Source organism: Jaculus jaculus, chromosome 1 (assembly GCF_020740685.1).
Source record: "Jaculus jaculus isolate mJacJac1 chromosome 1, mJacJac1.mat.Y.cur, whole genome shotgun sequence".
Classification (NCBI taxonomy): Eukaryota; Metazoa; Chordata; class Mammalia; order Rodentia; family Dipodidae; genus Jaculus; species Jaculus jaculus.
The window spans coordinates 304,072,320-304,098,930 of record NC_059102.1 but is presented as its reverse complement, the minus strand read 5'-3'; the positions used below and the strand labels follow the sequence as shown (position 1 = coordinate 304,098,930).

General features: G+C 40.7%; 1 protein-coding gene across 1 annotated transcript; it reads right to left on the bottom strand.

The window, feature by feature from the left end:
• Window positions 1-1,798: 1,798 nt before the first annotated feature.
• On the bottom strand, window positions 1,799-24,903 carry Tnfsf4 (TNF superfamily member 4). The gene is made up of 4 exons (XM_012948846.2): window positions 24,751-24,903; window positions 9,847-9,889; window positions 6,406-6,741; window positions 1,799-1,840 (listed from the first exon to the last, which is right to left on the bottom strand). The coding sequence occupies exons 1-4, from the start codon at window positions 24,901-24,903 to the stop codon at window positions 1,806-1,808; spliced, it is 567 nt and encodes a 188-aa protein (XP_012804300.2). The 3' UTR covers window positions 1,799-1,805.
• Between the last annotated feature and the right edge of the window lie 1,708 nt (window positions 24,904-26,611).

The following is a 26,611-nucleotide window of genomic DNA, read 5'->3' as shown; positions in this document are numbered from 1 at the left end:
TTTTAGTAAACCCATAAATTTTCAACTTCCTGTACTTCTTTTATAGGCACCTGTGTTTTTGGCATCTTTGAAATAAGATCCTTTGTGGGAGAAACTATGGTTTCTACAAGTAGCAACAACAACAACAACAAAAAAGGTTAAACCAGGAGTGATGGTGCATGCTTTTAATCCCAGCACTTGGGAGGCAGAGGTAGGAGGATCACCATGAATTCAAGGCCACCCTGAGGCTACAGAGTGAATTCCAGGTCAGCCTGAGCTACAGACCCTACCTTAAAAAAAAGTGGTCAACTTGACACAAAAAAACAAAAGAGAAACTGGGCTTGTGTCCCAGTATCCCTTCCAATTTGGCACAATGCAATGCTTTAAAACTCTCTCACTAGGCCCCACATCCAAAAGGTTATACTTCTTCCCAGCAGTGTTGCTATGGGTGACAAAGTTCAACCCATATGCTTCTGGGGGATCATTCTAGATCCATATCTTCAATTTAATATATCTCTAGTTGGAATCTGTGTCATTAAATCCAATTACATTATCTCTTCTTTGATTCTTTTAGTAACTATTTTTCTTTTTTTAAAAAAAATGCTAATTTTATTTATTTGAGAGAGGAAGAGGTAGATAGAGAGAGAAAGAATGGACACGCTGTGGCCTCCAGTCACTGCAAACAAACATGTGTCCAGGCCCATGAGCCACATTGTACCATTGGCGTATGTGGGTCGTGGGGAATAGAATATGGAACCTTAGGCTTCACAGGCAAGCACCTTAACCACTAAGCCATATCTTCAGCCCTTTCTTTACTTTTGCTTTTCTTTCCATTGCATTCCCTTATTCCTGTTATAATGCTCCCAAGAGCCATTTTAGTCCTGCTAATAAGATCTTTTTTTTAATTTTTATCATTTATCTGCAAGTTGAAGTGTGTGAATGGGCATTCCAGTGCCTATTGCCACTGTAGACAAACTCCATGGGCCTGTGTCACTTTATGCATGTGGCTATGTGAGTACTGAGGAATCAAACTTAGGCTGTCAGGTTTTGCAAGCAATCGCCTTTAACCACTGATCCATCTCTCCAGCTCAGAAGAAAGCCTTCTGTTTAGGAGTTACAGTGCACATGTGCTTGCACTTAGACACATGAGAACTTCTGGCAAGAACTTTATGAAGAGCACAGCTCCTTATAATTTGAGAGGCTCCTGACTTAATCAGCTCCATGGTTAAAGAATTAGACAGTCAGTTCAGACCAGAACTTCTTATAGAATATGAGTCTAGACCCAACTGTCTAGATGTCTAGACTTAACTTGGAATACTATTATTTTCTCCAGGCTTCTTAGCTGGATTTCATTTCTCTTCCAGAAAGATTCCTATTAATGATACATAAGTTATGTTTTCAATTGACACTGGACTGACATAGAAGTCTGCCAAGCCAAACATCATGCTTTTTTATCTGGTCTAAACACAGATGCCTTAAGCCTCCACTTAGAAATGTTTTTGTTCATAAACTTATAATTTATGGCAGACTCAGAATGCATTCTACAGGTTCCTTACATCCTACTCAAGGTATCATACTCTGTGTATAAAGAAGTTGTAGTTGGTAATTAGGAATGATGCAATTGCTTTCTTTGTGGGTAGATAATTAAGGTTTATGAAGTTTGTCTAACAAATTGTGTCCACAAAAACTAGCCACCTTCAGAAAACAGTAAAAGGATGGGCCCTTGGGGAGCTATTTCCACACTACCAACATGAACAGAATACTCACCAGGGGCAGGAGCTAGGTATCCACAAGGAACATTTGACTACATAATGAAGAGACGGCATTCATGAGAGTGCTCCATCCTGCAGGTGCTGCATTACTTTCAGGAAGAAAAAGTGAGGATCTTGTTTGAGAATTTTGTTAACAGTTGTAATTCTGTTTCTTTAAGACAAATTATTTATCTATTCACAAACATATACTGACTGGCCAACTTCATGTGCATAGCACTACACTAAGTAGAAAAATTCATTATGGTGCTTCAGAAAATGCATGATGTCACTGTAATGCAAACTTACAAAGGAATGAGTGACAAAAGAAGTGCAGAAAACAAGAAAACTTCTCTCCAGCATAATGAACATCTCATGGAAGGCTTGTGTTTGAATTTAGCCTTGAATAGTGCTTACACATTTACTTTATCCCATTCTTTACACAGTGGCAGTTTTCAGTAATATGTGATTCATGTGAGGAGTGGTGAAAATCCTGTGAGATTACGCAGTGCTCACAACATCCCATTTGACATGTGAAAATGCTACTAAAACAGTCCTGCACAGCCTTCATGAAATATACTCTCCAAGCTCACTTGAACAACACATTTACTAAACACACTCAAAACTTAATAAAAATCTGTGTATGGGGCTAGAGAGATGGCTTACCAGTTAAGGCACTTGCCTAGGAAGCCTAAAGACCCACGTTCAACCACCCAAAACCCACATAAGCCAGACACAAAAGGTGATGCATGCACTCAAGGTGGAGTGCTCATCTGGAATTCAATTGCAGTGGCTAGAGGCCCTGGTGTGCCAATCTTCATTCTCATTCTCGCTCGCTCTCTCTCTCTCTCTCTCTCTCTCATGTCTTATAAAAAATGTAAAAATCTGTGCATATTTTTTGCCAAATACTATGAATTTAGCCCTTATAACATTTCTTTATTTTTGTTGTTCTCTTCTAGTAAAAGTAAAGCTCCTGTCCAACTGACAGAAAATAAAGTACTTTATAAATTTCATGAAAATAAAACATGGTGCTGTCAGAACTTAAGCTCTTTTCCCAATCATGATAAATTCTCTTTATTAGAAAACTTTCAGTGCCCCTTTATAGGATTTAGCCAAAAGTGGTCTCTAATGCCTTTTATCATCAAATTACCCATTAATCTTTATCTTGAACCATAACAAAACACAAATTTCTACCTTAAAAATTAAGCATGTGATTAAATAGAGGAATGAGGCAGTGTAGTCACATTGGTTTGTGGTCTCTTTGCCTCCAGAATACATCATAACGAGTCCTATCTTGGAATGACCTGCTGCATATACTGCCCTTCCCATTACATTTTCTTTCCTTCTCCTGTAACCCAAGTCCTATAAAACCCTTCGGCCAAGTCTCAGTAACATCTCCATCCTTAACTCCCCCAAATGGTGGTATGCATTTGACCTTAACTTTCTGAATTATGGAATAGATGACTTTTTAATAAGTTGTTATTTATTGAGACCAACTATTTTCAGGCAATATACCAGGTATTCGATAGGAATTATACTTATAGTCACAATAATCAGGAAGGTACATATTAACATCATCACTTAATAGAGGAGGAAAATAAGATTAGGAGTGGTTTATAAAAATTTCCAAGGTTACCCTGCCAGTAAGTATCTGGATTTAAAGCTGATTTCCCAGCATCATGCTTGTTCCATGCCTGCCTCATTTTGTTTGTTCATCTTGTTCATTCAATGAGCTAATGTATATCAGACCAAAACTCACTGAGGCAAGAAAGCCTGTGGATACCTGCTATAGTACTATGAAGGAGAATTCATGGGGAGAATCTGTGAAGCTATACTCCATGGGCTAGTGGGTGAAGGAGGGAAGCAGATAACACCAGATTCAGGCATGATTATAATGCCTTTAACCCACATCATGTATCAGGAGGAGGGGTTTGGCAACCAAAACAAGATACGCTACTGTGAGCACACTCCCATTGCATACACATGGAACTAACAAAGGGACAGAGTTGCAGGGTTACAAACATAGTTTTGGGGGGTCAACTATCTTTGGTCTTGAATATGAACCCTGATATTTGGTAGCTGCATGCTTCTGGGAAAGTTTACCTCTGAGAGTCTCAAGTTCATATATAAAATATGAATAAGTTATGAAACTGCTGCCTGATAGAAGTATTAAGCAGGCAGAATTAACTAATCCTCATAGAATGCTGATATAATGCCTGTAATAGATTAAGTACTCAATAAGTGTTATTTGATTAGGAATAACACAAATTATAGTAATAAATGTGACAATGAAATTGAAAATATCTGGACTGAGAAATGGTTTTACATATCATGGTTAAATAAACTGTGTTTGATGGCATAATAATCAATTTCATTGGTCTATGTAACAAGTTTATTTTATGTGTGACAGAAATTACAACCCAAATGCTTCAAGGCCAGATAGCAAGTGAGTTCATATAAGCATATTTGCACATTATGTGTATGTAGGACTCTGGGAAAACCAAAAATGAAGAATATTACAGAAGTAAGCTGAATTTCTATTTGAAAAGGTTGTGACCATGCCAAAATTGAAATGTTTTGTTTTGTTTTGATATGCCAAAGAAACCAGAAATTGCTAGAAGTTGGGTAAATTTGAAGTTAACAACTAAATGAAATGCATATATGGGCCAGATTGAGGCTAACGACTGTTCAAATGTGGCCTCTGGCATAGAGAAAGAAGGGGACCAGATGGAGCCCTTAATAACACCAGCACTAGAGCAGCGGGCAGAGAAAGGGAAGGATAACAAAGGCCAAGAAAGTCACAGAACAGGAAGGGAAAGAGCAGCCTAAAGAAGCCGTGGACAAGGAGCACTTCAGAGGGGCAGTCATCAACACCATGCAGGTGGCACCTCGGTCACTGTGGCCCACAAGCCCATCAACAGCTATGGCTCTCCCTTGGGGCAGCAAGTGGAATTACTACCAACAAGGAGGGATGGAATACTCTCAGATCATCCTAGAGTTAGAAATGAGGTCAAAGGTCTTGTGCAAAAGAACAGGACATGAAAAAGCTCTGCATTGCTCCATCCCTTGAAGTGTGATAACTTCCAGGGTCTTTTCAAGAGCAAATATGAACTTTTCTAGCTCAGCTATCCCCTGAACAAAGCTCTGATGGCTAAAGTTAGGAGAAAGTTGGAAACCAGAAAGCATGTCACTTCTCCCCTTCTAAGGGATTAGCTTATCAGAAAAGAAATGTAAAAGCTCCAACACTCGAATGAGTAATGAATGCTGAAGTCTTTTTATTTGTGTCCATGTAGATATCAATATTATTATTAGCTATATCATTAACATCAATATTTATACTGAGAGCCAGGAAAGCACTAAACACAAAATGTATAGCTTAAAATAGGAAATATATTTAATGTGCTTATGAACAAGTCATGATTTGTACCAAGATTGCAATCTTCTTTATTTGCTAAGCAAAAAGTCACTAAATAACAGTGGATCACTGTAGTATTGTGATGTTTCTAGACTGAGGTCATTGTTTTGCACGAGGTACAATGACTTCAATGTCTATGTGACACAAAATTGCATTGCATCCTTATGAAACTAATGAAGTGGTACAAGTGTATAGGCAGGGTGCTAAGTGTGGAATTCAGCATAGATAGAAGGCTAGATTTTGCCTATCTGTGGCAACTCATGGATATTCCTCCCCAGATTTAAAATCTTTATTGTCGCCTGATGTGGTGGTACATGCCTTTAATCCCAGCACTTGGAAAGCAGAGGTAGGAGGAGTCCAATGAGTTCGAGGCCACCCTGAGACTACATAGTGAATTCCAGGTCAGCCTGAGCTAGAGTGAGACCCTACCTCGAACCCCCCCCCCAAAAAAAAACAATCATTGTCTTGTACCCTGAGTTATCCAGTTAACTACCAACCAGTATGATAAAAATAGCCTTCATAATAAGTTACATAATCCATGTACAAAAAAGTCTTAATTTTTCACGTCACCAAGTAAATGTCTTGGCAGCACCATCTCTCTGGGATGGCTTTTTGAAGGGGTGCTATATTGAATATGTTTGGAAGCAAGGAAAGCAAAATGGTAATGAGAAAAGCCCAGCATGCATGCCATTCCTAGACAGCTATCTCCAAATCCTGATTCTTCACAGGCATATCTTCTACTTAGCTCCCATCAGATGACAGACATATTTAGGCAGCATAGAAATATCAACCAGGTAAACCCTGAAGAGGTCATTTCAGCCACAAGAGTGATGGACATCACCTTTTCCAGATCCATAACCCCATTACTTGCCCTTCTTTTGGACAGTTACATAAGTCAAATTTCCAGCAAATAGTACCTGAGCACCCTTTGAAATGACACAAGTTTATTATGACAACTGTCTAGTCAATCAAAGCAATGTGTCTTGAAGAGGTTCCAAAGGGGCTTACAGCAACCATGAGGAATAAGAATTAGGATCTTTATGAGGTAAAAGGACAAATGAGGTTAACTGTCATATAAAACACTTTAAATATTCCTGAGTCAAGGGGGTAGAATCTGCATCTGGTCACATCCCATGTGGCTGAGCTGGACAGACTCCTCTGCTCCCAAGGAATCACCCATGTCCTGTCCACCAGCAGTTTGGTTTTCATACTGGTGCCTATTTGAGCAGCTGCCATCACAACCTCAGGGGTTACAGAACCCACCAGGATTTAGCTGGACAAGAATCAACTCCCCATAATTCATCTGGAGATGTTCACAGGAAGTATTTTGAGTTTTCACATCCAAGTAGACGATATCTTTGTAATACAGATAGACCACCGCAGTAAAGTTGACACTGTGGTCACTGCCCACCACAGAGATGGAGATGGGTTCCCAACCCTTCCGGTAATGAAGGTTGATCTTGACATTCTGGAAGAAAGACCCCTTCATGTAGATGAGGTAAAATCCATCACAGGTGATGACGATCGAGTTGTTTTGCACCTTCATGGTTTCAGACTTGTTGAGGGGTGTGAAGAGGGAAAGTCTGTTCTTTTCACATCCTAAGAGAAGGGAAGATAAGAATTAAATGAACAGGGTTGGAGAGATGGCTTAGTGGTTAAAGTGCTTGCCTATGAAGCCTAAAGACTCATGTTCAACTCTCCAGGCCCCTATAAGCCAGAGATTCACAGTAACACAAACATGCAAGGCTGCACATGTGCACAAGGGGGCGCTCAGGTCTGGAGTCCAATTGCAATGGCTGGGGGCCCTGGCATGCCAATTCTCTCTCACCTTGTCTCTCTCTCTCTCTCTCTCTCACAACACACACACACACACACACACACACACACACACACACACACACTTTTGCATTTAAAAAATGCAGTCTTTTGGGCTTGTTTCAAAAAAAAAGAATTAAAAAACATTATTTCTAAGCACAGCATGGGGTAAGAATCTTCCATTTCATCTAGAATTTAGTGGACTGAATGTAACAGGGAAAGAGATTTAAAAAGAGTGAGATTATGTTATTTGGGGAAACCTGAACCCATGTTCCCTGCCCATAGTTATTGGGCTGAGACTGTAGTTCAGTGGCCAGAAGGGAGTCTAGATTTTCCTAGAACGTACTAGGCCCTGGGTTCAATCCTAAATACTGAAAGGGAACAAAAAAGAGTGAAAGTGATGGAGCACTGTTTCTACCTGTGACCTAGAGCCTGTTGTACCTGAGGAATGGAGAACAAGGGCAAAGCAAATACCAGTGGCCAAGGGAGTATCAAATAGAGCAGTGATTCCAGACCTGACACATTATATCACAAGTATGACAGAAAAGGCGAGTTCCAGGTCTCCCCAATTTTTATAAGAAAAGATGGCAACTTTGATGCCTCTGTTCTTGCTGAGTGGATGGATTACAGCCTGGGGTGGCAGGAGGGCCCACCTTGCCTTGGTCCTGCACCTTCCTTATTTAGCATGACTCAAAGAAATTGCTGTTACCTACTTGCTACACTGCTCCACCTGACCATGAAACACAGATGTTCCATATGCCCCTGAACACCAGGCTCACTGATTCGCATTTACTAGTTGTCTTCACCTACAATTCCAGGAAGCTTAGTGTCACAGCTAAACACAGGACGCCTGTGAGATGGAAATGGGCTCAATCAGGTACAGCAGCAAGAGCTCAAGGACACCAGATGAGTCTTCTATTTCTACCTCCTATGGCTAGGTTCTGGAAGATTACTCAGGAAGAATCACTACCACAAGAGAAAGAAAAAGAGGAGGAAGAAGAAGGAATGGGAAACAACAGCAGTAGCTTTGGTAGTGGGCCATTCCAAGTGCAAGTCTAAATTTCTTGTGTTTTCAACATCCGCCAGAATATCTTCTCAAATGGCCAAGCAACTACATCTTGGAACGCCTGCTCTGGCTCATGACCCTCAGTGACAGGAACAAATAGCTTGCAGTATTTCCCCCAATTTACTACTTTGAACTAAAAGTAAAAGCCAGTTACTGAGGGAAAAAGGTAACTTCCCTCCAGGCTCAAAGAACTTAATAAATGAGTAGCCATGTGGAGACCATTGTTGATTGGCTGTGATCATGGGCCCAAACAATAACTTAAATAGCAGTCAAGTACCACTTTTACATCATGTAGAGCATCTCAGAATAGACTTAACAGGTGATGTGTCTTACAGTCAGAAGACTTGTAAAAAGTAAATCTTTAGCTTTCTTAGATCAAAGAATGAGAATAATACCTACTCAAAAACTTTCTGGGGAGGATTACAGGAGGCATATTAAAAGCAGAGACACCAGGCATGGTGGCACACACTTTTGATCCCAGCACTCAGGAGACAGAGGTAAAAGGATCACCATGAGTTCAAGGCCATCCTAGACTATTTAGTGAATTCCAGGTCAGCCTAGGCTAGAGTGAGACCCTACCTTGATAAAAAAAAAAAAAAAAAGCAGAGACAATGGACCTAGAGAGATTGCTTAGTAGTTAAGGCACTTGCCTGCAAAGGTAAAGGACTCAAGTTCAATTCCCACATAAGCCAGATGCACAAGGTGGCACATGTATCTGAAGTTCATTTGCAGCAGCTGAAGGCCTGGTGCACCTATTTGCTCTCTCTCTCTCTCTCTCTCTCCCTCTCTCTCTCCCTCTCTCTCTCCCTCTCTCTCTCCCTCCCTCCTTCCCCCTATCCTTCTCCCTGTCTCTCGTAAATAAATTAATTAAAAATTTTAAAAAGAGTAGAAACAAGTACCTGCTTAGTAACTAACTAATACCTCCCCTCTTGTCTTCTTTTTTGGTTTGCTTGTTTTCATTGTTATTTTGCTTTTGCAAAGCAGGGTCTCACTCTACCTCAGGCTAACCTGGAACTCACTCTGTAGACTCAGTATGGCCTCGAACTCACCAAGATCCTCCCACCTGTCTTCTGAGTTCTGGGACTAAAGTCATACAACCCCACACCCAGATTCCCCTTGTCTTATTTATACACCTTCTTTGTTCCTAATGAAAATAATATTTAGGCTTAAATAATCCTAGGATGCAAGGCTTCCCTAAGCAAAAGGAGAGATTGGTGCAATCTATTCTGAGGAAACCAGGATACTACAGAAGAGACTTTAAATATGAATCAGGGCTGGGGAAATAACTCAGTCTGTAAAGTGCTTGCCTTACTAGCATGAGGACCTGAGTTTGATCCCCAGAACCCACTTTAAAAAAGAAAAAAACTAGATGTGGTATCATATGTTTATAAACCCAGCACTGAAGAAAAGGAGAAGGAATGTCCTTAGGATTTGCTGGCCAGCCAGTCTAGCCTAATTATGAACTTGAGGCCAATGAGCAAACACATCTCAAAAAAGGGTAGACAGGGGCTGGAGAGATAGCTTAGCACTTAAGGCACTTGCCTGCAGAGCCTAATGACACAGGTTCAAGTCCCCAGTACCCACATAAAGCCAGATGCCCAAGGTGGCCAATGGCTCTGGGGTTTGTGGCTAGAGGCCCTGGTGTGCCCATTCTCTCTACCCCCCCCTCAAGTAAAATATTTAAAAAAAAGAAAAGGTAGATAGAATTCCTAATGAATGACACCTGAGGTTTTATTCTGGCCTCCATATGTACCTATATACATGTGCACACAGATACACACAAAGATGAAATATAGATCAATTAAATTATTGATAATACTTACTGATAAGTTCTACTCGTATACTTTGAATTGAAGGACTCTCCACCTAAAAAAGAAAATAAAGTTATATATTTAGAAATGAAAAAATAAGTGAAGTGATATATAGTAGCCCACAGGGGAAATATTTGACAAAAGATGGCTTTTCTGTGGGGATAAGGCCCAGCCTTCCTGCCTGCACTCTGGCTTTTCTACATTTTTTAAAATAAGTTCAGATTATTTGCTCTCTCATAAAAGCAGCTATGATCTATCTTCACTTCTGCCAAAGGCTTCTGTTGTATTGTACTGGTTCACTGAGCACCAATTTCCACTTTCAGGTAGTATATACTTAACAGACCTCTTGTTAAGCAACCCACTGATAGATATTCCCTCATGGAAATCAATCCATCATGGCCAGATTCCAAGAACACACTAAGTTCTAGAAGCTTCCAGAGGATTGGGAGTAAATGCATACTATTTTCAAGGGTCACAGATATTGCAGTCTATTCTGTTTTCAAACACTGGATCTTTCCTTTTTTCTTCAAACAGCTTAAAAAACCTAATATGAAACAAGTCAGTATTCAATAGTGAAAAAAAGAATAACATAGTGAGGTGAGAAATCTAGGTGGATAAAATGTGCATTGTTAGAGCCACAAGTTGGAACATTATGCACACAGACATTTCCTCTCTCCCATAACTGATGGCTGCCCCCACAATGTACCACCTACAATCCCCATGGGGATGACCTGCATCCCCAAAGAGGAGGGACCCTTTGGAAAAGGGGCAGGGATGAGGGAAAGGATGGTACAACATGTGCTCTTTACATATTAAGTATGTCCACAACTAATATAAACTTGGATCAAAAAAATGTGCATTGCAATTCGGTAGCTAGAATAAAAAACAAAGAAACTCAAGATGGAGCAAAATCAAAGCTCTATTAAATGGCAATGGCAGAGGGTAGAATCATGTAGTGAATATTCATTTGTATCAGATCTAGAAAAATAGGACTGGAGGGATAGCTTGGCAATTAAGGCATTTGCCTGCAAAGCCAAAGGACCCAGGTTCAATTCCCCAGGATTCAAGTTAGCCAGATGCACAAGGGGGCACACGCATCTGGAGTTCCTTTGCAGCAGCTGGAGGACCTGGTGCACCCATTCTCTCCCTCTCTCTCCACCCCCCCCCTCTCGCTCTCTCTCCCTTCTTCCTCTGTCAAATAAATAAAAATAAAATATTTTTTTAAATTGAAAAGTAGAAATGTTTTAAAAATTGAGTATACGTGAAAGAACTCACAAGGAAGCCAGTTTAACGTTACCTCTGGAGAAAAGAATTAGAAGCAAGAGGACAGGGGTAGAAGGAATAGAAGGAAACCTCGCTTTTCTGTTTTGTTGTAACATATGGCTATATTCCCTAATAAAGGAAATAGGAAAACATGCCTGTGTGCCAGCCAAGAACAGCACCTCCTCTCACAGGTTGTTTTTGGCAGGATGTCCTGAACAAAGGTATGGAGAGAACACTTATTTTCATGCCCTGGGCAGTGGAATCCCTGCTTCCCACTCTGCTGGCAGACTGGTAGCCATACTTGAGAGGATTCCACTGGGGACTCCCACACACAAATGAGGAATCCCCTACTTCCTTATAAGCATGACCACAAAAGCCTTTGAGCTGAAACCAACAGGGAATGAAGGAAGAAGGGAGGGTTTCGCTGAGCCCTGTGGCTGGGCTGGGGAACAACAGCAGTTCAACATGCCGAGTGTGTGGAGAGGTGCTGGCTTGACTAGCAATGTCAGTCTTGGCTTCCTTTCCATTGCATGCTGTTTTTGGCAGTTGCACTAATGCCTGTGTTTAAGGCAGTACTCTCAAGGAAGACCTCCAAAAGGCACATTACCACCCATTTCCATCCCCACATCAGGCCTGGGTGTAGCCAAGATGTGCTTCAGTGGGTAAAGCCATGGTACAGCCACCCAATAGAACATCATCTTCAGCACTAACAGGAAATAAGCTATCAGGCCATGCAAAGATGTGGAGAAATCTTAAGTTTGCATTACTGAATAAAAGCAGCCAATCTGGGAAGACGATATACTGCATAGTTTCAGTTATATGGTGTTCTAGAAAAGCAAAGCTAGGGAGACTAAATGATCAGAGGTTGCCAGGGAGTGGAAGTTGGGGAGAGATGAATAGGTAGAGCACAGAGGACTTTTATGGGTAGTGAAACTGTAATGGGAGAGATATGTCATTTTACATCAGATAAAACCCATAGAGTACAGAAAGTACAATGTTGAGAGTGAATTCTCATGTAGAAGCGACACCATTCTTCCGGCAGCTGTCTTCTGACTGACCAATCTCCCCTACTTAGAATAGCCAGCTTGGCCTCTGAAGAAACATGTACCTTGCTCCCTTTCAGTCTCTTCATTTGTACACTGGAGACAGTAAAAGTGCATTATCTCAGAAGGCTCTTGTCAGATTGAAATAATAAATGTGAATGAGACACACCTGATGTGGAAGTAGTTAAGAAGTTGGTGAACATCAGCCATTGTTCTTACATACACACAGAAAACAAAAACCACGTCACTTTTATGATTCATTCTTTCTAAAAACATTTTATCTATTTATTGATATCAGAGAGAGAGAGAGAGAAAGGCAGATAGAAAGAGAGAATAGGAGCACCAGGGCCTCTAGCCACTGCAAATAAACTCCAGACACGTGCACCACTTTGTGCATCTAGCTTTACATGGGTACAGGAGAATCGAACCTGGGTCCTTAGGCTTTAAAGGCAAATGCCTTAACCACTTAGCCATCTCTCCAGCCCTTACAATTTATTCTACATAGTAGTATAAAAGTTTTGTATGTGGGCTGGAGGGATGGCTTAGTGGTTAAGGCATTTGCCTACAAAGCCAAAGGACCCAGGTTCGATTTCCCAAGACCCACTTTAGCCAGATGCACAAGGGGGCACCTGCGTCTAGAGTTCATTTGTAGTGGCTGGAGGCCCAGGCATGCCCGTTCTTGCTCAGTCTCTCCCTCTCTCTCTCTCTCTCTCTCTCTCTCTCTCTCTCTCTCTCTGTCCCCCTCTTTCTCTGTCAAATAAATAAAATATTTTTTAAAACTTTGTATGTGAAAACAGAATGTAAAAATAAACTAAGAAAAAATAAGTCTACCATAGTCATCAAATCATACTATCTGCACCACACAGAAACCATGCCACAGGACCTAGACTTTGTGAACTTCTCCAGAAAACCATCCAAAGATATTTAGTAAGCCTCCACATACAAACATGGTGTTTTGAATATCAAGAAAAGCAAAATTTCCCAAGCTTCTCCAGAAAATAGGAACTGTAAAGGTCCCAAAGGGCTCCCAAGTAAGCACAAACTATAGCGTAGAGTTTCTTCAATGTGGAAAGTCTGAAGAGCTCACACCAAACTCCCATGTAGGCCAAACGAAAGCCTAGCTTTGAAGTTTGACTTAAATGACTTCAGCACCTTGAAAAAGTACAAAGGAAGTCATCTTTTACTTAGAGATGATATTTTATGAATGAAGAAATTAAAGCCTAAAGAAGTGGAGACATGACTCCCACAATTCTAGTTCAATTTTTATTTCACTACACAACTGAGTCTTTTTCCCCCTGGATTTCCTCTGGGATTAAACCCACAGGCTTTTCCCATTGTAGGCAAGTGCTCTACTACTAAGATACAGTGCGGATTCCTTTTTGTTTTTAGATAGCATCCCACTAAATTGCCCAGAATAGCTTGAAATTACAGGTCTCTGCCACCAAGCCTGCCCTTAACTTTTTTTTTTTTTTTTTTGCCCCATGCAAGAATGCAAGAATGAAGTAAGGAGAACCTATCATGAAGATTTTACTAATATTCTTCACATCCTTAAATCCACTTCAATAATCAACCTTGGAGAAGTTGCCACCCAGATTAGCAATGACCTCATCAAGAGGGCACCCAGGGAAAACCCCGAGCCCAGGCTTCCCACTATGGGTTTCAGGGCTGCCACAGGTAAAGAAAAAAAAAGGGTAAAAATCCAGGAACAACCCAGTACCCATCTGGCAAATATGAGCTAGCTGATGAAATGACACCTATGTTGTGTCTGGGAGCTGCAGATGACGCAGCACGAAGACCCACCAGCCCAGAGCAGCTTAATGCTAAGGTGCACGGGTTCTCCTGGAAAATGTCAAAACACAAAAATACAAATGGCCATCATAGTCACAAAAAGATTGGATCAACGAGCCCAGGAGTATACATGCCTACAAGAATCCAAGGTTTATAATTTGAAAATCACTGTCTTAAAATTTCAACTTCGAGATTTAAATTTAGAGATTGTATCTTCAATAAGCCCCCTGCAAGAAGCTGATATTCAAGAATACTTGCTTAGCCTCATGAATTATTCAATAGTTGAAGAGTAATGTAGTCATTCCATTACTGGGTGGCTTGGTTAGAGATACTATCCAACAAATATTAAGTATTGCTGAACAGTTCCATGAATTTTCCTGAAAATTTCCTACTCCATTCTTCCTTACAGCTGAATAAATTTCCATTGTATACATGTTTACCACACTTCCTATGCCTATCTATCCTTCATTATGTTAAGTAAAGCAAGCCAGATGCAGAAATTCAAATGTTACATGTTTCCTCTACTTTGTGGAATCTAGACTTTGTGTGTGTGTGTGTGTGTGTGTGTGTGTGTGTGTGTGTGTGTGTGTGTGTAGATACATATCCACATAGATATGTGGGACATGAAAGTAGAAAAAGGAATTATTCTGCAAGGGAAGGAGAGGTCTAAGTGGGGGGGATGAAAGAGTAAAGAGTAGTGGAATATATGTGACATGAAAGAGGAAGGGGGCCGTTTGAAGGCAGGAAGGGAACAGACAAGGGCAGTGGTGGGGAGGAACACAAATCAGAAGAAAGTATAATACAGATGTATGAAAATGTCCCACTGAAACCCATAACTTAACACTAAGCACGGTTATATGGCAACATTATATTCAATGCTGGAGACAAGAAAGGGTTAAAACATATAATCTTTATTTTTGAACACTTATATTCCAGTCTTATAGTCCCTCCACATAAAACCCTTTGGAAAGACTAACAAGCAATGTATGCCACAACCTTCCATAAACTGAAAACAAAATCATCTCAGACATTGGCGGCATAAGGGGAAAGCACCTGGACTTGGGCCTTAACACAGAAGACCCAGTGAGAGACATTCTCTAATTGGCGGAAGGAAAAGAATTGTTACTATTTAGAACTTGCTGAGAAGTAGAAGGTATTGAGTTTAGTTGAAAACCAGAGACATGGAAATATCTCAACTCTTTTTAATACTTTTTTTTTTCAATTTATTTATTTGAGAGTGACAGACACAGAGAGAAAGACAGATAGAGGGAGAGAGAGAGAATGGGCGCGCCAGGGCTTCCAGCCTCTGCAAACGAACTCCAGACGCGTGCGCCCCCTTGTGCATCTGGCTAACGTGGGACCTGGGGAACCGAGCCTTGAACCGGGGTCCTTGGGCTTCACAGGCAAGCGCTTAACCACTAAGCCATCTCTCCAGCCCAATATCTCAACTCTTTAGCCAATGCTATCTTAAAAAGTTTGTAAGAACGAACGTATCTAGGGAAACCAAGATCAATTTGAACTGTTTTCATTAATACTAAATGGAATTAAAATTTCAATTTTTTGGATAGTTGTCAACATGCCCAGAGGCTCTCCTCCCAGTGAGCCGCTCTGCCAGTTCTGCACAGTTGTTTCTGCAGCTCACAGACAACGTCGTCACGTGGTCTCTGGCTAGGTGCAAGAGTCCTGGGGAGAGGCAGCGGACTCATGGACGAGCACAATGCAGGCATCAAATCAGGTTCAGAGAAGAGTCAGAACTGGATGGTTCCCTGGGCTCTCTATGTTCAGCATTAGCCTTTCCAATAACACTGGTAAGACAGTATGCATCTAGCCACTCACACCATGTTCCCAGCAAGGAGGTAACTGTTTTAAGAGCTCATCTTCGGAGAGTGTGGGTCTCTGATTCTGACTCACTAGGATGTGGCACAGCACTGCTGACCTCACACGCATTTGGCATTTGTCTGGAAAAGGAGTATCTGTGGCAGGGGAGAACAGTACTCATCAAATACGAAACCAGGAAGTGGGCTCTGCGTTCATCTGTGGGCCTTGCCCTTTCTCACTCAATACCAGGCCACATGACATGAAGGTCTTTGTGAGAATGAGATGTGAATTATTAGAGAGGAGTTGGGACACAGATTTGTGACAGGGCTGTCTTGATTCACCATGGCATCTCCACTGGGATAGAACTGCTCCTTCCCCAGCCTTGGGCTTCATGTCAATCAGAGGATATCTGAGCGATCACAAAAGCACAACTTCATGAGCTGTCAGTGCATCACAAGGAGCTTCAGAAGAGAAAAATAGACTTGTCAATGCTTGCTCACTTGGTGAAAAAGCAGAAGCTCATCCTCAGAGACTTGGGGTATACTTCACATAAAAGGCCTGTTATGAAGGGATGGACCCCACTTCTGGTAAAAAAAAAAAAAAAAAAAAAAAATATTCCCAAAGTTCAGTTTCCTAGAGACTTCACAAACTTTGTCAACTAGTTTATAAAGAGTTTGTGAACTGCCCAAAAAGCTTTTATTTCTCCATGTTCCCCTCTAATCCTCACTGCCAGAAACTTTTTACTTTAAACTTTCTCCTTAACCTCTAGCTGCTTCCCCACCATAAAGCCTACTAATATCCTAATGGCCTCTTCTTTCTAGCCATCTCTACTCTTCTTATCCAATGTACTTAATAATGGCTAGACATGCCTCCCCTCAGACAGACATCCTTCCTTTCTATCTTGGAAAACAGGATCTGGTTTGATTGTCCCTGTTACTTTGAAATTCATAGACTCCTAAAAGTAATCTCAAATATTCAGGAAAAACAACAAAATTAGCCAAAAGCATCCATGTGACACAATACACTTGCAAAATTATGTTATTGACCTAACACTAATTATTTATATTCTAAAAGGAAGATGTTCTTTTTTATAACTTTTTTTTATTTGAGAGCAACAGACACAGAGAGAAAGACAGATAGAGGGAGAGAGAGAGAATGGGCGCGCCAGGGCTTCCAGCCTCTGCAAACGAACTCCAGACGCGTGCGCCCCCTTGTGCATCTGGCTAACGTGGGACCTGGGGAACCGAGCCTCGAACCGGGGTCCTTAGGCTTCACAGGCAAACGCTTAACCGCTAAGCCATCTCTCCAGCCCAGGAATATGTTCTTATACCTGGATCTCCCAATCTGAAGTAGCTGAGGAATTTCTCAAGATCAGAGATCTCCAAAATATTCCTCCCCTCAGTAATTGAGAATGTTGCCATTGAAATATCTTTGTACCAGCATAGTATCTAAGCAACCAGAAGGGTAGGTTTACAATATATCCACTGTATTACTATACCCCTTACCATGTCTCAAACATCACTGGTGCTTTGTAAATAAGTATTTGCTATACTAAGGTGGAACTTAGCCCTCAAGCCAGGCTCGATCTTATGCCAGTAACTGCATGATCACATAACATCTGACACTGGCTGTAGTCAATACCATGCATTGCCCAGTGTTTTTAAATTGTCCTATTCAACTTTAAGTACAAAAGGAATCTCATATTTATTATAGTCAATATCTTTCTATTGGAAACCACCCATTCCAATCTCGCTGGCTATATAAAAAGGAGGGATGATTGCCTGAAGATGGCAACCTAGTAGGTGGAGTAAACATGGAGCCAGCAGCAGCAAGCTCTGGTTTCTGTTCTTTGTCTAGAATAAATTTTCTCTTTTTCTGAGTTTCTAATGTTCTAATCTCAATATCCAACCTCAGTGATAATGGTTAGAATGAAGGGCCTAAGGAAAATTCCGTTTTGGAAATTAATCAAATCACAATATTCCAAAGGTTATTCTCAGGATATTGGACAATAAGAAGACCTTCTAAATAGAAGATCTGTTCAGCAAAACAGAACCTTTCCCTATAACAAAAATAGCAGGTCTCTACCTCCCTAGAGGAGGTTTCCCTATAAGTTAGTAAACAATCAAGATTATGCCTGCTGTGTACAATGAAGTACTTGGATGTATTTGTGTGAGGCTAAACGATCCTCAGTATGTGTTCTGATATAAACTAACACTGTTGATTGGTAAAATCATCAGATTGTAGCACTAGGAAGATGACAATGGCCTTGATGGTGTTGACAACGGCATTTTAAACTATAGCTTTCTAGTTAACTAATGCAAGAGAAATCTACTGCTTCATGCAGTATAAAAGTATGCTCACTTTGTCATCACAATGGAGGAAACAGGTATTAACACTGCAGGGTAGCTTTCTATGAAACTTCTTTTTTAGTATTGTATGTATGTATGTATGTATGTATGTATGTATGTATGTATTTGAGAAAGAGTGAATGGTTGAGCCAGGGCCTCCAGCCACTGCAAATGAACTCTAGACACATGTGCCACCTTGTGCATCTGGTTTATGTGAGTACTGGGGAATTGGACTTGAGTCCTTAGGCTTCATAGGCAAGTGCCTTAACTGCTAAGCCATCTCTCTAGCCCTAAACTTCTTACTGAAAAACTGTAGTCTATTTGTATAAACAATGTTTGCATACACTATTCTATGTCTCAATTAACTGTCATATTTTCCCACTGGGTTACAGACTTGCAGAACAGTGAGGACCATGCCTATCTTGCTCAGCTCTATGTCCTCAGTGCCTGACAGGAAAATGAGTGCTCCAAACAAATTGCTGAGGAAGCACGTGAAGAAATGATTTGCAACTGGCTGAACAGTGCTCCCTCTGAATGGATGCCTGCCAAGAACTCCAACTATGACCTTATTTGGAAATAGAGTCTTCATGACATTGACTTAAAAAATCAAATCAAAGCCAGGCGTGGTGGTGCACACCTTTAATCCCAGCACTGAGAGGCAGAGGTAGGAGTATCACCATGAGTTCAAGTCCACCCTGAGACTACATAGTGAATTCCAGGTCAGCTTGAGCTAGAGTGAGACCCTACCTTAAAAAACCAAAAAAAAAAAAAAAAAAAAAATTCAGATCAACAGGACTAGGGTGGGTCCTATTTCTAATATGACTCTCATCCTTAAGAAGAGGGACACCGAGAGATAGTCACAGCAGCAGTGATCTTATGAAAAAGCAAGTCGAGCTTTGTGTGGTGCAGCCACAAACCAAGGGAGATGAAGGGCCACTGAGAGGTAGAAAGAAGCAAGAAAGGATTCAGAGAGACCACAACCCATCCAGCGTCTTAGTTTTTAATTTCTAGCCTGTAAGAATACACTTCTGATGTTTTAAGCCACCTCGTTCATGATCATTTGTTATAGAAGCCCTAGAAAATGATTGCATGGTTAAACAGGTATTTGCTTGTAGTAAGTAAATCAAACATCACATCACCACATCAAAATGATTATCTGAATCGACACCTACTAGAACTAGAAAGGCCTAGTAGATCTACAGCCATACCACCCTGAACACAACCAATCGCATCTAATCTTGGAAGCTAAGTAGGGTCAGTGTTTGGATGGGAAAAAGGCCTAGTAGATTAAGTAATATAATCCCCCTTATGTTTAAAAAATGAAATATTAGGGTTGGAGAGATGGCTTAGCACTTAAGGTGCTTGCCTGCAAAGCCTAAGGACCCATGTTCGATTCTCCAGATCCCACATAAGCCAGAGGCACAAAGGGGAGGCAAGTGCAAGGTTGCACATGCCCACTAATGGTGCAAGTGTCTGGAGTTCAATATCAGTGCAGGAAGAAGAAAGAAAATGAACTTAGGCCATCTTCCCCCTCTCTACTAGAATATACCACACATGCAATGTTCTGTTTTATAAAAGTACCATATAAAGCATGATATGATTGTTAAGCTTTCATTAATCATGTTATCTATACTTGTGGAAGTAGATGTAAATCTCTTTTTAAGTCTTTCTTTCTTCTGTTATACAGCAAAAATCAGTTCTTCAATTTTCATCTCAAAGCAGGAAAATGAAATTTTGGAGCAGTCATCCAACATTCTTAAAGCTCAGAGTAATGTAGTCACAGCCAAATGTAACAGAAAAAGACAAGACTAGAATTTATGCCTGGCTTTGGTTTTTAACCCTGACATTTCTGTGCAAACCTACCAAAGTCTCTATTTTTCAAATTTCCCCAACAGAAAAGAACACATAAATAGCAATCCTATCTGCCTGCAAGGTCACAGTGAAGAAGAGACTGGAAGTAGAGTAAAGCCCTCAAAATTGAGTTTACTTGAAGCAATACTACTCAACTTCCAGGTACATCCACCCATCCATCCCAAAGAACTTTGATTTTCCAGTCTGTACTATACCACATACAGAGGGCTGAGAAGCTAAAAATGTTGAGCACCCAACGCATAAGTAACTCAAAATACTAAACTTTAAAACACGTGTTTTACAACACATTTTATAATGCTTCCAGGATTTATCCTCCTCCCCCGACCTGGTGACTATTTTGATGTTATTATAAAGAAGTCATTTTTGTGTTATATTCTCACTTCCATTGTGGTCTTTGATCCCTCTCACTCATGTTCCTGCTGCTTGCAGGGAAGCCCACCCTCCACATCCATCACTACAGCTCACTGAAGCCCTGAATTCTCCACATATCTCATACAATACTTAGAACTGGATAAAATGTGTGTAAGAGAATAGAAATGGAACCAGACTGGTCCACGTGTTTAAACTGTGTAATTTTGACATTTCTGAACTACATTTAACCAGACACTGAACCTAATAACACTTCATAACCTCATAAATTCTCCCTTCTGCCTTCTTTTATCCTCTCATACAGCCGTAAGTTCTTAATTAGAAAGCTATGTTCAAAAATAAAGGAACTATTCCAACATAAATTATTTTAAACCTAAAATTAACAACAGAGAAATCAAGTTTATGAAGATAAAGTTAGTCTTAAGATGACTAGATTTGCAATAGATAGGGCAGGGTTAAGAACTTAGACCATGTATAATAAATTATGGTTTTGTTTCTTCCTGCTACACTTAATGACTCCGTAACTCTGAAAGGTAATAATGTTCAACTCTATTCCAACACTGCACCATGACTCCTTAACTCTGAGCTTTGAGAATGTTAGATAACTGCTTCAAATGTTTTCCCCTTGACATTGCTCATCCTCTTCTTTGTGGATGAGCACTTGGTCCCTGAGGAAGGGTTCTTCATTCTACCTCTTCATAAGTTACTCAACAGGTTACTGAACCCATTTGGTTAAAGGGAAAAAGAGGTCAGTCCTAGAGACATAGAGGGATGTTTACTTTTGCTGTGGTGCCCCCTAGCGTTGGATGAGATTGGGCTAATTTCTGTATTTGCCAATATCTAGAACACATAGAGAAAAAAAAAAAGTTGATGAAGCAATAATTTTGATAATTATTCCTGTTTTCTTTGGCATGGGACAGAATGAGTTTCTACTTCAAAGCATGAATACAAGATCCTTTGCAAACATCTAACTTCAACCATTCTGAATAATGGGCTGTTCCTATCTGGAAAGCCTTCTGCCTACCCACCCCCGTCCTCCTGTCTGTGTGACAAACTCCCCTCGTTCTTCTATCATAAGCTGAAGCATACCTTGTCCCTCAGATTTCTTCTTGGCAGCCTCTTCCCTCGCCTTTTCTCTCCTCTCCCTGTTTCCCTTGAGCAGGCTCTGCATGTCTATCACCCTTTTATCCCACCTTGAATCTTAATCATTCAAAGAATTAAAAGACTTTCTCCAATGTAGTTCATGATTCCTAAGCTTTAAACACTCAGTGGAATGAATTTAAGTAAAGATGCTTTAATTGCTAACAGGAAGAACCCTGCCACAAGAGTCAGAACTTTCTGGTTAATTAACTGGTTAGCAATTAACCTACCTTCTCTGGATTTTATTTTCTTTTTAAAAAAAATTTTTTTTTTGTTTATTTGAGACCAAGAAAAACAGGAAAAGAAGCAGACAGAGAGAGAGTATGGGCATGCCAAGGCCTCCTTTCACTGTAAACAAACTCCAGACACATGCAGCACTTTGTGTTATCTGTCTTTACATTGGTACTGGAGAATTGAAGCTGAGCTGTCAGGCTTTGCAAGCACCTTTAGTCACTGAACCATGTCTCCAGCCCTGGGTTTTATTTTCTTATACTAGGCTATGGCTAATACCTGCTCACAACACAGTGACTATGAACAGTGACAAGAACAGTCTTGGAAACATGAAAGTTTCTCACTTTCTAGACGAAACTTATTCTGCCACTGCTCCCCAGCTAAAATTCCAGGTAAGACTGGTAGTCTGATGCTGTAAATGTCAACTTCAAAGAAATATCTGATATCCAAACACTACGTAATCACCTTGGTCTTCTTACTTTTTCTTTTGTTTTGGTTTGTTTTGTTTTTTGAGGTAGGGTCTCGCTCTAGCCCAGGCTGACCTGGAATTCACTACGTAGTCTCAGGGTGGCCTCGAATTCACAGTGATCCTCCTACCTTTGTAAAAATAAACTAAAGAGGCCAGGCATGGTGACACATGCCTTTAATCCCAGCACTTGGGAAGCAGAGGTAGGTGGATCGTCATGAGTTCGAGGCCAGCCTAAGACTACGTAGTAAATTCCAGGTCAGCCTGGGCTAGAGTGAGACCCTACCTCAAAAAACCAAAAAGAAAAAAAAGAAAATATTTAGAATAGTAATAAATAAAAAGAAGGGAAAGCTGACCACAAAGCGGAATTTAGAAGCTGTATCTTCCCCCTATTACAACAACCAAAAAAATCCAGTTTAACTGGGTAAATGCTGAGTGTTTCATCTGTTTCTCTCCTTTACACACCACTGTAACATTATGTGTTACAAGAGGAGAGGTTTGAACTGGGATATACATGATTCAACCATTAAAGGTACTTGCTTACAAAAAGAGGGGTTTGTATTACCACCCTCCTATTCCATCCCCAACCATAATTACAAATGGCATTTTAAAGTTTACCAACCTTTCTTCAAAGCTATAGTACAACCTCTCTTCTTTCTCTCTCTTTTCTCCCCCACCTCTCTCTCTCCTCTCTCTCCTCTCTCTCTCTCTCTCTCTCTCTCTCTCTCACACACACACACACACACACACACACACACTTCTACCAATATTATTTGACCAGGTTCCAAGAAAAATAGTCTAAGCTAAAAACTAAAAATTAAAAAAAATGTTAATTTCAACTGAAGAATTTCAAATACCTAAGCCCCCAAATTTTCTGTATCAAGAGTAATTGAGAGCCCAATTTGGGGATGAACATTTCTGAGCCAGGGCCTCAGGAAACTAAGTCCTCTCCCAGGGAACAGAGCTCACTGTGAGTACCTGGAAACCCTCTATTTTGCAACTCTGTCACAGAGTTGCCAAATGACCTAGAGAAAGAACCCCTTTTCTTACCATTCCATGGGTATTGACAGGCCAAGGTGACCCCATACACAAGCAGGTTATACCTTTGTGTTTCACCTTTTGCTCTCTCCTCCCCAGCACCCTTGTGTGAGCCTTGCTCAGGGCTGTGCGCCCTGTCTTCATTACCCCACAGAGTAAGGACGCACAGCACTGTGGGTTGTTTGCAAAGCTCTCTCAGGGCTCCCAGGCCCGTTTACCACACTCAGCAGGTCTATTTTTGGTGACTGTGTTTGTTTCTTCTCAGAAGAGCTTAATTCCGGTTTGTGACTTGGGCATCCTGCCACGGACACTTTACCCTTTCCCCGCACTCGCTCCCCAAAGTGCCTACTTTAATTTCACCTGAGTTTTGCACAGAGATGTAGGCATGCTTTGAGGACACACTGTTGTGCCTGAGTACCACACCAGCTACACATAAACAGAGTTCGGGGACTTGATCATGGTTCAGCAATCACCACCACACGCGCTCCCACCAGCCCGTGCACAGAAAACCCCCCATTTCCTGCAGGCAGAGACAAGTCCAGGCATTGACTACCCTAGTCATCTTATCTTGGCTCAAATTTCAATAGCTAAGTTTCTGGAAAGACCATTAAATATCAAAGTTCCATTTCATCTGACATTTACCTGGAAAAGACTTTTCTAAACCAAAGCAACCACCCAGGGAAATAAGAATTATAAGGCCAGCCCCAGCAAAGGGCCCTAGAGAGTCTATGGATCTATTTTCCTCTTAAGTGCCACCTCTTGCATGAGTGAAGAACATTCTTATAGACCTAATAATGTTTGTATATCTGAATAAACAAATATGAAAATAATAATGTGAGATGTGGGGAGCATAAGATGAGAATAAACACAGGGAAATGGAATTAATATCTAAGTGGGGAAAATACTACAAGTTGATCACCCACTGCATTACTGATTGAAGAAAATAGGAAGAAAACAAACTGAGGTCCTTAAGTTGTAACTGGTAAAAAACTGATTGTGAGAGACAACAGCTGATACTGAAATAAATGTGTGGGCAAACAAATGTGTGCATACATACTGCTGCCCTTAAAAATGCAAGACTGGCAGTATAAAAAGACTTAATATCAATACCTTCAGCATTTTTAAAATAGTGAATCTCCATGAGTGTCAATGGAAAGTACGTACAAGATACGTGACAGAATTGGTCTAAGTTATTGATGTCCTTTTTATATTAATGTCCTGATCAGACACACTGTTCCCAGAATGGGTAATCCAAGTACTTAAGTCATGACTCAAGGCATCAAAGTCACAGCATTTCACAATGCAAAGGAAGAGAAAAATTATCTATAAATCGTGACTCTGTCCTTCACTCTTCCCTAGCACTACCACCGCTCAAGGAAGGAAGGAAAGGAGAGAAGAATGTGTGACCACAGTTCACAGCCACTGGATGGTGGAGGAGACTTGACACTTTTGGCATTAGATTATTTTCAAGTGACTGCAGCTGTTGTAACTGTCACCAGCAAGTGCTGGAGTAAAAACAGCATGTGGCGATGCATCTTACCGGAGGAGCGTAGTAGTGCCAGCAGACGTAGGCGAGGCACAGGACTAGCAATAGTCCCTGAATCCCAGAGGCCACCAGCCATAGCTTCTTCCATGTGGATCTTGCCCTTGGAACATTTTGCACAGCCCCATCCAGGGGTTGAACCCCTTCCATCTTCACAGTCTGGGTACAGGGTTGGGGGGAAAGGCAGATATGGCAAAGGGGAACCTGGAGGAAAACTGGTCTTTCCCACACAGGGTCAAACAAAGCCTGGGGATCACAAGGTAGACGAAAGGACTCAGGACCTGAGACAAAGGCAATTGAAAAGAGCGGAGCAAACTCTCTCAGTTTTAGCTCTGCACATTTTGCAGGCAGGCGGGGGAACTTCTTTGTGACTAATCTGAATTTCCCCTTTACTTTCTTTCTTTTTTTTTTTTCCCTCTGGGCTAACAGGGAGTTGTTTTTGTGGCATTCCAGTTCTGAATTGAGTGACTGTGAAATGACAATCATGAACGTGTACTCTTTTCTTAATCTCACTGCCTTAGTAACCAACCTGCGGGTCACTTGAAGAAGACAAAGATCATCATCTGTTGATTTAGGAACTCACAAATCCCTTTCTCACAAGTGTCTTAAATCTTAGAAAAGATCAAGGAAAATACTGGCCTATGATCTTTTCTCTATTATGCAATTTAGCACTGAACCCATGCTACCCAAGCACATGCAGAGCTTTCTAGAACAAAGAAAATAGGATGATAGATCATATAGACATAAAGGAGATGGATCCCCTAGTTGTATCATGCATGGCATTAAAATAAAGACACCAGCATTCATTCAGCAGATGCTGCATACCAGATATTATGGTAGACAGCCTTACAATCTTTTTTAGTATCTAATCCTCTCGGGAAAATTCAGCAAACACATACCTGATGTTTTGCACACCAGGAAAGAATTCCATTTTTCCCCTTCTCACCACTTTATATTTTCACCACACATAACTTTTTCATGCATGAACACATGCATAGATTCAAATAACCCTTGAAGATTAACTTTCTTTGAGGTGTTGACTGAACTGAGAGCATGCAAGCAAAAATGTATTTCCAATAGTCACTATGTATCCTTGTCACTAAAATAATTAAAATAAACATGATAAAATTATGTCAAGTTCAAATAGGAAAATTATTGAATATATATGAACCCAGTGTTATACAGGACAGCATAGAGATGCTGGTCAAGGCCCAAGACAGAATTCTGTCTCTCTTTTATGAAATGTATGTCTCTCAGTTTCCTGTAGGTGATTCAACAGACATTTAAGGAAAGAAGAGAAGGAATATTTTGAATACCAAAAATATGAGATAACCAAGCCGGGCATGGTGGCTCATGCCTTTAATCCCAGCACTTAGGAGGCAGAGGTAGGAGGATCACTGAGAGTTCAAGACCACCCTGAGACTACATAGTGAATTCCAGGTCAGCCTGAGCTAGAGACCCTATCTCGAGAATATATATATGTAATATATGATATATATGAGATAATAGTACATGTAAGGTTTTTCACAAAAAAAAAAATGAGTAGGAGGCAAATTCAAAGGAGACACAGGTTACAGGAAATGGAAAGTAATATTTCACAGTTTCAATCAAAGGAATTGATACCTTCATTATAATTATGCACTGTACTTGAAGAACATATTTATCTTCAGAAATTTGAGATTTTATCTGAAAGATTAGGCAACTATAGCATTATATTAAAGATTCCAAGCCCAAAGTTGGAATCAAATTTCATGGAAGTAGCTCTGTAGCAGTTATTCCCCCAAGTAAGGCATGTGCAACGCTCAGGGTGATAAGATGGAAGCTGGGAGAAAAACTAGTGTAGCACTGCCGGCCCTTG

Bases quoted from the DNA above. Each gene is read 5' to 3' on its own strand.
- Tnfsf4 (XM_012948846.2), bottom strand. From the start codon at position 24,903: ATGGAAGGGGTTCAACCCCTGGATGGGGCTGTGCAAAATGTTCCAAGG. The intron at 9,890-24,750 runs GTAAGATGCATC...TTTCTTTTTTAG, and splicing joins GGCACTACTACGCTCCTCCG to GTGGAGAGTCCTTCAATTCA. The intron at 6,742-9,846 runs GTAAGTATTATC...CCCTTCTCTTAG, and splicing joins TATACGAGTAGAACTTATCA to GATGTGAAAAGAACAGACTT.